Source organism: Gavialis gangeticus, unplaced genomic scaffold, assembly GCF_001723915.1.
Source record: "Gavialis gangeticus isolate Ggan-Ray unplaced genomic scaffold, GavGan_comp1, whole genome shotgun sequence".
In the NCBI taxonomy this organism is placed as follows: domain Eukaryota; kingdom Metazoa; phylum Chordata; order Crocodylia; family Gavialidae; genus Gavialis; species Gavialis gangeticus.
Window position 1 is genome coordinate 53,943,109 of NW_017729031.1, and position 14,958 is coordinate 53,958,066.

The 14,958-nt window shown below is 41.9% G+C and overlaps 1 protein-coding gene across 1 annotated transcript in view; it reads right to left on the reverse strand.

Annotated features, from left to right (window-relative positions):
- Positions 1–7,996: 7,996 nt before the first annotated feature.
- Positions 7,997–14,958, reverse strand: part of TLK1 (tousled like kinase 1) — an 88,589-nt gene continuing 81,627 nt past the window's right edge. The window contains exons 18-20 of the mRNA XM_019522788.1: positions 14,378–14,489; positions 13,971–14,078; positions 7,997–9,708 (exon numbers count right to left, since the gene is read on the reverse strand). Coding sequence (XP_019378333.1) covers positions 9,532–9,708; positions 13,971–14,078; positions 14,378–14,489 — 397 coding nt within the window. The 3' untranslated portion in view covers positions 7,997–9,531. The remainder of the gene's footprint in view (positions 9,709–13,970; positions 14,079–14,377; positions 14,490–14,958) is intronic.

The following is a 14,958-nucleotide window of genomic DNA, read 5'->3' on the forward strand; positions in this document are numbered from 1 at the left end:
CTGTGGAGGAGGGGTGCTATGCTGGCACCCGCTCTAAATCAGCACTGAGGGCTGGTGCTGCTTGCCCACCCCTTTTTAAGCTAAAGCAAGGAGTTACCTCAAGGTTTTGCCCCATCTCTGTGGCAACATATTTCCAGAGCAATTACAGACTGGCCTAGCCCACATTCTTCCTTGCACAGTGTACATCACAACAGAAAAGCCAGACAGCTTGTTGCCCATGGCCAATGCTTTCAGAGCTCCTTCTCATCCCTTTGTGACTCTTCCCTTTCCCTGTAGAGAAGCCATCAGTACACCTAAACCAGCATGTTAAGGTATCTGTCCTGTTAAAATGCCAATTAAAAATAATTCTATTGCTGGAAAGTTCATATTCCCTAATCTAGTCAAACCTGTGAAAGCAACTGTATTTCCTACTCTGGAATGGTGTCTTAGACCAGCAGGAGGATTAATTTGTTTAAATTAACTAGCAAGGATGGCAAAGCTTACTCTGTGTGTACTTGTAAGGTGTACGGTAGTTTCATTCAGTAGAAGGGGAGTAGCAGTAATTACTGTGGAACAAGGGCATTAAAGGGAGAAGAAGAACATCTGTTGCCTTCTGACAGATAGCAGTACCAGTTCTTCCTAGGTGTCTGTATACAGTATTTTAGCAACTCTTGGATTGGTAATAAGACCTTCTTGGCACACACAAAATACTCTGTATTGGATGCATACCAAGTACTGAATGTGCCACTTGGGGCTTGTTTACATTAGGGAACTGCACCCATTCCAGTTACATTGGCATAGTAATGTAAGCAGAGCCTTCTAGTAGAAATGTGGCAGATGTTGGCAGAAGGTACAACAGCCCAGACCAGGTATAATAGGATTATAGTGTTGTGTATAGCCATGTTAGTTCAGGCTACAATATGCTAGCTAGCTGGTCCAATAAAAGATATTCCCAAACCTTGCTTCAGAGCATGTGTAAGAGTCCAGCCAATGCATAGCTAGCATTAGCATGGAGGATGTGGTCTTTTTGACACCCCTACTCAGCACAGCTATATCAATACAACTTTGCAATGTTCCTGTTTCACACTCAAAACTTCTCAGCCACATACTAGTGATATTTTCAGACCCTATTATAAAATACAGCTGAAAATTGGAAGCAAGTATTCCCCCCCCCCCATTTCTTTACCTGGCTTCCTGTGTTCTGTATTCGTACTGGCAAAATAGTTATACAGTATATACATTGGTTCTAATGGCTTCCCCTGACCATAGGTTTTGATGACTGATAAAGCACTGATTTGGTCTTTCATGTGGGTGTAGTCTATTATCAGACAAATTTGGGGGCATTTGAATTCCAAGCATCACATATGCAAGAAAACCCCAAGAAAGAAAACTAGCTACTTCCTTTAATCCACACACCAATTACACTAATCAACCATGTCTAGTGAAGATTGAGGAGAGTTCAGTCTTTCCCTCTGATCCAGGTTAATCACCAGAAACAGTCTCAGGTGGCGCACATGTTGGTAAGAATGTGAGCTTGTCTGTGATATCACTGGGAAGCTTAGGAGAGCTGGTCAATATTAAAAAGTTATGAAACTACTAGTTTCTGAATCCCTGTGAATGTGCAGCTTGCCTTGCTGATAAGAGCTGTCACATCTCTCAGACCAAAAACACTGGAGAATTATTCAGTGCCTGAAGTGCTCAAAGCAGTGGCACGGCAGAAACTGCACCTCGGAGATGGAAAGCAAACCATGCCCTGTGGAGTGGGATGCAGAACCAGTGAATTGGGACCAGAACAGCAGTCTGGCAAGGCAAGCATCCAGGCAGGGGTAAGTCAACCAGATCTGTGGCACTAGCGAAATACAAAAATTCTTCTAGAAGCACAGAGCAGTCCTTCTAGTTTAATTCCCTGCTTCTACCAGGAGCCAGATGATTCATAGGGAAAGGCTAATACCCCTACTTTGTCAGATTATGAAAATACTTGGTCCCAGCTGTAGTGACAGGATTCAGCACGGCTTTGAAACTGCTTGATAAACATGCCATCTAACTGAGGCCTGAGGACAACACACTTACCCCTTCCCTGCCCCCTCCCTCCCTGCTACTTGCATGCAAAAGCCATTGTGCTAGAATAGGAAACCCAGGTCCCCAGCCTTCCTCTGCTGTTGCATAAGCACCCTGGATCTGGGTTTCCTCTTTGGCCTGGAGGGAGGATATTGTATTTTGTGGGAGTAAGACACTGTTGGTAATCTCTGAGACAGGACAGAGGAAAGCCATTAAGTTACTTCTGACAAAAAAGAATACCTGGCCCTCTAGCCCCCTCCCCTTAATAACAAATAGGGTGCACAGCAAACAGCAACACAAACACAAGAACAGACCTGCAGCCATTTGTTGTGAGGTGAACTGAGTACGTACCAAAGTCACTTTGCAATCTGCCTGTGTGTGTGCATCTCTCTCCCTCTCTGACAGAAACCAGCCTTTCTTGTAGCTCCTGTTTGGGTTATAAGTCTCACCCACCCTGATTAAGTCATCCTCAGCTGTTCAAAGCAGGGAGGGAAATACTGACTGCTTAGTCCTTCCACTGCAACCAGGAACTGAGCTTTGGAAATGTAACTGTATCTGTCCTTCAGGTCCCGAGCCTCTCACCAAGTTTGCTGTGATTTGCAGCGTTCTCCCCACCTGGGAAGGCAGGGGGACAAATCCATTGCTGGCGGTAACCTCTCAGAGCCTGCACTGGCTGCACAGAGCCAGGGGCAGGTGGCAACAGCTGCAGTCAGGTCCCTTTTGGGAGCAGTTCTCAAACCTTTTTGGATTCGAGGCCCTGCCCCATACCTTTGCTAAACCAAGTGGCACCCAATTAAAACAAACTATACACTTTATTTACCTAAATCCAAGATGACTTTGAATTTAAGATTAACTCCCAGTGCTTGGATTCTACAAATTGAAAATTTAAAATTTGTTGTAATTTTCCAGTTATAGAGTCTAATTATTGGAGAGCTATCTTAAATTTGTCCCAACCACAGGGGAGCAGGCAGTGTGAACCCCCATCCCTTGCTCTCCCACACCTTTCTTCCCATGCTGTCACCCCTCCATCCCTTGCTGCCTTGATTCCCCACTCCCACTGCTACCCCACGAACAGCACGGGTCAGGAATGCAGCAGCAGTGTGTGCTGCTGCCCCATCTCCCCAACATGCACTTTTGCCCTATCCTCTGCCTGACTCCCCACACAATCCCTGACCCATGCTGATGCCCATCCCTCCACCTGATCCCCCACCCAAGCTGCCACCTAATCCTGGATGCTAGCCCTGGCCCCTGACCTACACTGACCACATTGCTGCCGACTCCATGGCCCCAGGTAGCAGCAGTTCTGGCTCATGTCCCAGGGCAGAGAGCTGGAGCCTGATGCTCACCTCATCTTGGATTCAAGTACATTAGATATTACAGTGCTTAATTTCCTTGCAGAGGGGCTGGGCCCCTCAGTGGGGGTAGGGGATTGGGCAGGCAGGAACATGCGTGAGTCTGTGCTTATCTGCTTACCTCCCCATACCTCAAGATACCCTAGTTAAGAATCAGCATAGTAGAGAAAGGCTGATACACAAACAATTTAAACTGTTCCTTCCATCTTGCCTGCCTTGGCAGGGGAACATGGTGTAGACAAACCTGACTTCCTCGGTGTTAGCTAGTTAGATTCACAGCAGCTCCTCACAAGCCTCTTTAGTCTTCACAAATCTTAACAAATACGTTCTCTGGAGACAGTCACCTTGCTCTATGGCCTTTTTTCAGGTAGTAAAGTGATGCTTTCTAGATATTTGTCATGAATAAAGACCTTCTTTATTTGTTACGTCTGTATTTTAAAGGTCTGAGCACATGACAAAACAAGGACTGGAATCAACAGACCTCTACAACCCTGCTCGCCTTTGCAGGAGTCCTCAGGAAAGTCGATATACTTGGCTCTTAGCAGAGTGCGGCCTGTTCATTCCACAAATGCTAGGTCACATTGAAACACATCTCTGTGTGCATTGAGTTTAACTGAGAGAGATTCTTCTAGGCATCTGCTAGTTTTAGTCTCTTGCATACAAGTCTCAGTTTTCAGTCAATCCATTGGATTACTTGCTCCTGTTAAAGGGTGTCAGGGTGTTTCTTCTGCAATATGTTCCAGTCATTTACACAGAGCATCTGATCTTCTGAAGTTAAATTCCTAAATAGGTTTCAGTTCCAATTATCTGAAGCTTATTTCTAATTAAACTGAAACTAGATTAATTGCAGTGCATTTGTTTAAAAGGCAGCACTTCGGCACTCAATTTATCAAATGATTAATTAGTCAGGCAACAGCCATCCCTGATGCTCTTGAGCACTCAACCCTCGTATCCAGTTTCATTCATGCTGCCTGCTCCATGCAGGTCAGTGTTTCACACTAGAGCTTATCACAAGATGTTTCAAAAGTTGTGACCAGCTGTGGGGCAGACACTGACACCACAAAGGGATGAGAAAGATAAATACCCACAAGCTTTAAAAATACAGGGATGATGCTTTAAAAGTATTTAGCTCCACCAGAAACCTAAAACCAGTACTTTACCTAGGGCAGGGAGACCTAGGCAGTTGCTTCAGGTGCCAACTTGAGGGGGTGAAGGCAGAGGAGAGAAGGGAGTGAGGAAAAAAAAGTAAATTGTTGCCACAGCCACGCAACTGCATCAGTGGCATGACAGCAAGTGGAAGTTGCTGTTGCCCATGTGTGTGGCACATACCCCAGGCATGTGGTCTTGTAAAAAAACAACTACAAAACATAAGTTGCAACAATTCCCATAGCAACTTCATAACAACACAGGTCCCCAAGACATTTTTCAAGAATGGAGCAGATATTTTGGGGATTTGTCCACACTTGGCTCCTCCCCCACACAATAAACATGAAGTTTTTAGACATCCCAAGGCATGGGGTACTGGGAGGGGGGGGGGGAGAGATTGACCAATTCTGGGGTCCCAGGACTTCTAAAAGCATGCAGCTGGCAGCATTGCCTCTGCATTGCCTCCCCCACTCCCTCAAGCCAATCCTTCTCTTCCATCCAAGAGCTTCAAAATGGAAGGTTTCTGCTTGCAGTAAACACTGCAGCCTCCATTAGCTCCCAGACAGCTTTGCACACACCAGGACAGCTCCATCAGGGGCAAGTTATCAACTAAAAAGCAAGCAAGCTACCCTGCAGGGCATGTTGTGCAGCAATTTCATTTCTACCTTTGGTCTTTCTTTAAAGGAAAAAAAGAGCCACGCGTATGATCAGAGGTCAGGAAAACAGACCTTACCATGGGGCTCTTTAGCCGGGAAAAGCGCAGGCTCAGGGGTGATCTGATGGCCACCTATAAGTTTACCAGGGTGACCACCAGGATCTGGGAGAACGTTTGTTCACCAGAGCGCCCCAAGAGATGACGAGCTCGAACGGTTGTAAACTACTGCAAGACCGTTTCAGGCTGGACATAAGGAAGAAATTCTTTACTGTCCGAGCCCCCAAGGTCTGGAACAGCCTGCCGTCGGAGGTGGTTCAAGCACCTACATAGAACACCTTCAAGAGCAAATTGGATACTTATCTTGCTGGGATCCTATGACCCCAGCTGACTTCCTGCCCTTCGGGCGGGGGGCTGGACTCAATCTTCCGAGGTCCCTTCCAGCCCTAATGTCTATGAAGTCCATGAAATTAGTAACAATTACCCACGTAGCCTTGTACCACCTAACCCCCTGGATCTCCCTGGTCCTGGGGGCTTTAAAATTGCCTGGATTTATTTGGGAGTTACTGAGGACTGAATGCATCCACTGTACTGTCACTTGGGAACAACTAGGACAGATCAGATTCATGAGGTGAATTTTATAAACATATTCACTTTTTTGGGTGAGGGGGAGGTGAGTGGAGAGGAGAGGTATGGCAGCTGAGGAACATAAAAAATTAAAACTCATTTAAGATAAAGTCTTCAAATCAACAACCATAGAACATGCAGTAAAGGTATTTGAATTTTAAACTCACTTTGCTAATCACCCATTACGCCTTTGGGGGTTTCTAATTCTTGTGTTTCAGTCCAAATAAAGTACAGGAGCCTCCAGCAAACTTTGTTGTTACATCCACGATTCCGCATCCAGCACCACGCATGACTTGCATACTGAGAGAATTCAGAGCTTTGTGATTCTTGAGAGCTCTACTAATTATGCAGCAGTTCATTCATAGCCATTTCATGTCTATGAAATCTATGAAATAGTGTGTGCAGTCAATAGAATCTGGGCAGGAGGCCAACAATGCCATACAAGTCCCATCTTTTTGCTGGTGTAAAAGAGATGCTTGTGGCAAACTAAAATATTAACTAGTATTCCTGAACATTGTGCCTAACAACTGACTATAGAACAAGACATAGTACATAATGTTCCACACTGCAGCTTAAACAAATCCAGTATTAGTAGCCAAACAGACCTTTGACACCTCTGAGTTGCCTGAAAGAGTGTTTTGCAGGACAAGCCAACCATTATTAATTGTGGTTAGTGACCTCATCACTTCTACAGCTTACGATGGACTTTTCTGATGGACAACTGACAATGACACTCCCGTTCCACTTCTATAAGTTCTTATACTATGCTCATCATCACAATAATCTAGTACCTTCCAGTAAATTCAGAAAGTCTAAATATGACTAATTTCAAGAGTTAAGATCTGCTTTTTTTCATAGTGCATTAAAAAAAAAAAAAAAATCAGTCCTTCTGGATTTAATTAATTTCTCTCTTAATTTAGTTAATTTCTCTTTTCCTGCTACTAAATCAGAAAAGGGCCATAGTAGTTTAGTGACAGATGGATGAGGTGTATATTTAAATGTACATCAACTAATTAGGAACATACACCAAATGCATTAGATGCATGAAGTTTCCAGAACCAGATTTGCATTTCTGGGACAAAAAGTGATAATTTAGGCTCTCAAGTCTCATTACTGATGTTCTCCCAGACATACCATACTGAATATTAGGCACCAAAAGATGCTAAAAGTTACGATAATACTTGTTTTGTGGGGATGTGACAACCGACTCAGAGTTTTCAGAACACTACTGGCAATACCATCAGTCCTTTGACTTGCACATGCCCTCAGGCAGAGGCAATGCTGCCAGCTGCATGCTTTTAGAAGTCCTGGGACCCCAGAATGGGTCAACCTCTCCCCCTCATCCCAGTACCCCATGCCTTGGGATGTCTAAAAACTTCATGTTTATTGTGGCACCCTGGTGAACCCTCATTTAAAAATGCCTCACCCTCTAGTCCATGCAGGGGGAATGGCTGCTGGGCTCGGGGGTTGCCAAGTTCTCGGTAGGGGGAGCCTACAATCTATTTTTAGCATTAGAACAGGAGCTGTACCAGTCCTGATGTCAACCCCACTTTCCATTCTGATTGTCTGTGAGGTGAGGGAGGGAGTACTGCACCTTAGGATGCTGAAAGAACCTAGAAAAGATTCATGACTCAATGTGTGAAATACCACATGTTCAACTTAGTCTCATAATAAAAACAGTTATTAAAGTGTTCTACATTTTTCAAGCAACACCATTGTAGCTGGTTGACACTTTTGTGGCTGGTTGGCATTTTTTTTCCGTGCTGTAATTATTTAGATTGTGTAGCATGTCTAAATTTATTGTGCAATTAACCAGTTAGCTGCACAATAAATGTAATGTGCATCATGGGATTTAGAAAGCAACACAAGTTTGTCTTTGCTCTGTGAATGCTACAAAGCAATTCCGTAAAGACTGAATTCCTTGGTTTTTTTGCATACCTGAGGAAGAATCACTATTTGGTCTTAAAGAGTTTTTTTGCTTTATGGCAAATAAACACTAAGTTTTTCAATTAAGATTATCTTCTGCCAGTTCATCTCACCAAGGTGATGTTTGCAGAAGTGAACAGTGACTTGTTTCACTCTCATAGTTTGTCATATGAAACATTTTGGAACACTTCTGACATTCACATTTTAATTCTACTGACTTATTCCCACATTGTCCAGATGCAATAACTATATATACTTTAAATTACAACTGTCATTGTTTATTACTGTTTTGGCTACATTCTCTACAATTTCAGCAGCATCTGAGAGACAGTTAATGTATCTTTATGTACAATGAAAAACAAAAATGGCTTGCAACATCAGGAACAAGAGCCACAGTTTGACTGTACAATATTAAATGAAAACCTGTGGTAATACAGCCTCCTTTTTCTGCAACATGGACAAAATTACAGATAGGTATTCAGCAACATGAATGTGACAGTAAAAAGAATAATGAATGGGGGGGCGGAGAGAGAGATAAAGCATTCTGAAAAATAAATTTCTACCAGACAAGGCAGTTAAGAAAATGTTTCACATTTTAAAATATCTGTACAAGCCACAAGAAACATTCCCTTGTTGATAGGAACTTCCAGAAATAGAGAATAACCATGAACAACTTCTACAGCTAGTATCAATGTGCTCTACAGGTTGAGAGCACAAGAAACTGACTTAAGGAACTGTACTGTATATGTCCAACACAGATCTGTTTTACATGCCTTGATTGTTTATGAATTATCTACTTTTAATCTCTCTTACGTACAGTTGACTTGCACCTTAAGGAGGTCATTTGATTCTTTTGCAAAAGTAAAAGCAACATCATTTAGCAGCAATTAAAAGCGCCTTCAAGGAGACTTAAAAAAAATACAATATCCAATTAGAAAAAGCCATACTTTAAACATTTGTACAGGAGTAAGTTGCTGAAATTTAATAACTGAAAATATGACATCTGTACAACAATTTACAATAGAGCTAGAAGGGAATTTATCATTATCCTGCATAGAACATTATACATGACCTATCTGCATTTGGTTTCATACTGTCATTTGCTTTTATTGCAAAGCCTGGAAACTTGTCACAAGTTTTGACAATGCTGCAAGCATCAGGAATCATATCTGAGCTTTCAAATCTACCTTCATTAAAACAAGAACAATGTTTTCCTTTGTTTTTCTTGAGGTACAAGCCTGCATAGCCAAACACGATATTATACCTTTGTTTGAACAGCCCAATATAGATCTAACTCACTTCTTACTTTGGTTTCAAAAGATGAACCCCTTAGAAAGCAGGTGTTGTTTTGGGTTTTTATGTCCAGGCACTGAACTTTATCTGCATGTTTAAATTTGTCCATTACTCTTCTTCTTTAGTTAAATAATGAAAAACTACCCTTCATGTTAGAACTCTCCAGTATCAACCAAATGTACTTTAAGTATTAAAAAGATTATTTACAATGTTCCCCAGAAAAAACTAAAAACCTTTTCTTCACTCTTAAACACAACACACCTGTTTGTATGCAACAGGCAGTGTCATCCTTCAATGTTTAAAGGTAACACTCTGAAGGGTACATTTTTTCACAGTCCATGATCCATTCTCATCATATAAATGACACTATGAAGGACCTCAGTCTAACAACACAGTTATCAAACTTGCCCCATGTAAAAACACTCAAATGCTTTCAAGCTAAAGTCTGCATCTGGAAACTACACAGAGATACCATGCCAGCCCTCATTTGAAGAAATTTCAGTATGAAATAATGCTTGAAGTAGGTGGTGTAGGGGATGCAGCTAGCCCAGTCATATGCAAATTTCCTGAAGAATTTGATCTTCTCATGTGAGGGAGGAGATAAGGGTCATTAGCCAGCTGGTGGACATCAAATCGATCCTCTTTGCGGTATGCTAAACAGCGTCTGATAAAGGCCTAGGAAAGACAGATAAAAAGTTACTATACTCTTACAAACAAACCAAACAAACAATGAATTCTGTCTGCTAGTCAATTCTTCCTCCAGGTGAGTTAACACAATCTCAAAATTGTTCTAATTAGCAGCTCAGGCCCTAAATACATGTTATTTTTACGAGGCAGCAACAACTAATGGGGCTGCCTGCAAGCTGTCTATGACATGAAGGGCAGTCTCTCTCACCTGATCAAGCCCTACAGCAGGGGTGGGCAAAATGTGGCCTGGATGCGGCCCGCCAGGCCATTCTATCCAGCCCATGGGGCCCCTAAAAAATTTAGACAATTAACATTTATCTGCCCTGGGCTGCCTGTCACGTGACCCTTGATGGCTTGCCAAAACAGTAAGTGCCCCTCTGCCCAAAATAATTGCCTGCCCCTGCCCTACAGCCACTCGAGCCTCATCTGCTGACCAGTGGTGATAGCTGACGGAGCTAACCTGCAAGCTGGTTCTTACAGGACTCCCTGACAAGCTCCTTAGTTGCATGAGCTATCAGGGAGTCAGCCACGCCTCTTCCATCCTCCGGGGGGGGGGGGGAAGAGAGCAAGAGCACGCGCGGAATACTGTGGGATATAGAGAAACCTGTACAAATGTTAATATTTGTTGCAGAAGTTTCCCACAACAGAAGTTGCGGTTTGAAAAAGTAACTTGCGTCACAGATCTGCCATTTTTGTGATGGATTGGCCTTTTTTCTAATATGACAGTGAATGTGTGGACACTTGCAATACACATTATTTTGACACGAGAGAGCATGATGAATGTAATAAGCGTCTGGCCTCAGTGAGACAAAGTAATTAGCAATCAACTAGCAGGCCCCCAGAAATCTGTACCCTCTCAAGGTCAATCCTATGACTTCCTTTTCCAAACATCTACAGTAGTTTACAATTCTACTGTTCAGCTTTATTCTTGGCCTACACTAGTGATTCTTCAATATTAATAAGTATGTAGTTGATTGATGAGTCAACCTATAACAGCAAATCTAAGGTTACTTTAAAACATTAATCTTTCTTCAAAAATATAATGAAGAGACAGAAACAACGTGGACTCCACATTTACATAAATACAAATCAGCATCCTTAAATCACAAAAAAGACGTTGCAAATGCCACCTAAAAATGTTGAATAAATAGCAGAAACAAATGAAAAAGGATTGAAAAGATGGAGCAAAAATGTACCAGGTATGTAAGCTACTGAGTTTTGTATAATCAGAAGCTTATTCTTCCATTCAGTGCTGCTTGAAAAGTTTAGTTTTCTTCCAAAGATCTAATGATATTCTCTGAGGATAAAGATTGCTATAACAGTGTCCCTGAAATTCAGAAGCAGGACCAAGATAGAACCTCCAGAGGGCTCTGCAATGATGACATGACTGTCATCATCTGACACTGACAAAGACTATTCAGCCCCAAATCCAGTATATCCTTTTCAGAGAATCAGATGGTAAATAAGAAGCGAGCAGAAGGTATGTAACATTTTTAGAATTTAAAGATGTCTAACTTTGGTCTGTGGAGCCTGAAGAAAAATCTGTCTGTTGTAAATCAGAGACAGGAGGAGAACCCAAGTGTATTACTGTATTCTAGTCAATCACTCTAATTGAATAAACTTTTTTAAAAATATTTTTGTCTAATCATGACAGAATCTAGTAAATTTTTACATTTAGATAATACTGGATGTCATGTTCATGTGCAGAAGAAATGTCTAATGCTAATGTGTTATGCCCCCCTCCCCCCCGCAAAAAAAAGCCTCAACAAAACCAGGCACTTGCACAAACTACCTTTTCAACAAAATCACAGGCTCTGTTCATTTTATATCATCTGCTATCAGCTCTGAGCATTTTTCTTTACCTTCAGAATTTTAAATACTGCGACACTAGCTGGTCTACATCTGGGTCTCTAGATTTAGTATCAATCCTTCTTCAACGCCAGTTCCTACTCTTAGTTTTCCAGCCAAATGCCCAGCACTAGCTACTTGCACAGCAAGCAAAAACACAAATTTCCTCAGCCTTGTGGGGGCTAAAGCTTTGGCAGTTACTGATGAGAAATCCCACCTACCAATGCCACAGAATTAATTAGCACACCAGGAACATAATAATTAGTATTTAATTAAGAAATAAACTATGGTAAGATTGGTGGGGCAGAAGGAACCTCCTTTTTCTGGTAAAGCAAGTCAGTCTTTTGCCTTTTTTTCCAAAATAAAAAATGAAGATCAAAGAAAAATATTTAATGTTAAGTTACAGAGAAACTAGACCTTCACATTGTAGTCCCATCAGAATTTACTATAGCTATTACACATGCAATAAAATGCAGATCTTTATAAATAGAGTGAGTTACTTTCTACTGGAAAATAAAGGGAAAATCCCATTTATTTGTTAATATTTTAGTATTAAGCAGCTCTTGAGCATTTTCCTTGACTTTTTTAAAGATAAATTAATTGTTGAATAGTTTACAAGTTCCTTGGGAAAGGGGTTTGGTTTTAGACTCTGTCTTAATGTTTCTGCAGTGCCATAAGTGCATGTCTTTTTTAAAATAAGTGACAGAAAATTATTTTAAAGTGGAATTTGCACACTACAAACTAGTAAAATGTTATTCTAGGTTCCATATTTATCGTTCCTCCATACTTTTCACATCAAAATTTTAGATCATAACAGTGTTTTTTTTCTATTTTTTTTTTCTAGCTGGTTTGGTCTGGTCTGTAAATCTGGAAGTTAAGCTGGCTTCTTGCTGGTTTCTAGTATTTGCACCAGAAACTGTCTATAAGTCCAAATCCCAAATGTAGAAAAGTTCTAAATGTAGAAATCTCTCCTGCATACCTTCTGCCAGCTTAAATATTTTGTTATTCTTGTCCCTTGAACCATCATCAAGCTACTCTCCTCTTGAGAAATTAATTTTTAAAAACCAACCCTGAGTTAGCATGCCAGGTGTGCTATGAATTTTTAACGGACCACTAGTACCAGGAACATGTTTCAGGGGCATTTATTTCAGAAACCAAGCTGCTTCTTCAGACTAAGTAGGGCTCTACTCAACTTGGAGGCAGCTGGCCAATTTCACTGGCAGACTGCAGAGCCAGCCACCATTTTTATGGTGACAGAAGCCCACCTCCCCCTCAATTGACTAAGGGTCCCTGGTGGCCCTGCCCTTCACTGCTGACTGGTTGCAAGGGCTGTCCACCATGCAGCCCTGCCCCTCATTGCCAACTGGTGAAAAGGGCTGGGGCTGTATGACAGGCAGCCCTCTCAGCCAATCAGTGGCAAGGGGCAGAAGCAGCAGCCATCATGGACTCCCTTCATGCCGAGAACTCCCCTTCCCCACCCCCCCTCTCCCTAGCAGGTTGTACAGCTGGGCCACAGAAGCCATGAAGACTGTTGTCTCCCTTTGGGGAACCAGCATTTTATTTTCAGTAAGTTTTTTTTATTGTTGTGGATTTCACAGGCAATGCCAGTTTCTGCAATTTCTGCAAAACCCGCAAAAATTGTGATTTGAGGTCCCTATTGATGAGACTAGACAATTTAAACATTCACTATTTTCAGAAGCAGGTTGTATTTTTAATGAAAGTTCTTCATTAGATGTCCCAATGAAACAACAAGACCAACACAAGCAGGGTAATTCCAGGGAAAAAGAAAAGTAGATAGCATTTGAGGCATTTTTGAGTGCTGTTTGAAGTAGTCTGGAATCCTTTAAGAGTGCAGCTGCAAAGAGATCAAGTCAGTTTTGCCAATGCATAGTTTTCTACGACCTGACTTTGAGTAAGACTCAAAAGAAATAATTAAATGAAAGAAAATTACCAAAGATACTTGTCAATCATTTTTCCACATGAGTAGGGATCTCCTTAAGTCATACCAGAAATGCTCCGCCACAGCAGCTCCTTCCATGTTTTTCATTTTGCTGTTTGCCCCTTCCTGCTCCATCCCCAACGGGAGGAGGGGCCCTGCCAGCCAGGCTGTTTGCTACTGACTACTGGGGAAGCAAAAACCTCGCCAGTGATCAGCACCAAACTACCCAGCTGGCAGGACTCCTCTGCCAATCAGGGGATGGGGGAGGGAGATGTGCTGGAATGAAAAACATTAAAAGAAGCTGTTGTGGGAGCACTTCCTGTGTGATTTATGGAGATCCTTACATATGAGATACCTCTACATTAGTGAGAATTTTCCCCCTTGCTTCCAAAGAAGTAAATACTCTAAAAACAATACATTCAATATTTACTTCATGCTAATTAGAGATCCTACAAAATATTACCTTGGCTTCATTGCTTACAACAGGTTTAACTGGGAACTGGACTTCTGTGGCTTTTAATATTGTGTTTTCCTGTAGGATATCTTGTTGTGATTGATTATGACCAAATGGCTGAAAAATAAATTCAGATAAATTTCTTCATGAAAGCTGTCCAAGTATCTCAATTTCACGCTATATTAAATTGTCTGAGTGCTGACAAAAATATCTACTAATCCTTCAGTAAAATGCTATTTTATATGTCAGGCACAATTATTTGTTTCTTTACCTCCTGCAGGACTAATGTGCACAAACTAAAGAAGCACAAGGCATTTTCCATAGAGATTAAGCTTTTTATTACTACAATCTTATGGTCCATAGGGAGAAAGCAAATAGACAAACTTGTACTAAAATTCAGAAAGGTTTTTCCTTACCTTTCTGCCATAAAGACACTGGAAAAAGATGACTCCAACAGACCATACATCAACCTTATTAGAAATCTTTGGTGGCTCTTTGCCAACTACAAAACACTCTGGAGGCAAATACCTGAAGAAAATAAAACCCAAACTCCAGTCACTGCAAGTAGGTAGGCCAGAAAACATGCATTCAACTGAAGTCATAGAACTCGGTTCTATGATACTGACATCTGTTTATTTCCCCACCCCCCACAACCAAGACTGATGTTGCAGTTGTCTTCAGGGTCAGACGGAGAACATGGTTAACCATTATAGGAAGAGATTTCTAATTTCAGAATGTAAAATTAACATTATGTATAAAAGACTCAATCCGTTACCTCAACTACTGGAATTCCTGGGAGCGAAGGGGCTGCAGCGGAGCAGTTGGGTGGGGGGTAGAGGCTGGTGGGGGAGGGGGGTAGAGGCAGGGAGGGAAATAGGCAGCAGCTGTGGTTCTGGCTCTAACCTGGGGTTGGGGCTGGAACTACTGCAGCAGCTGCCTTCCCCACCCCGGTTTGTACTCAGTTCCAAGACGAGACACTCCCTGCCCCGCCCCCCAG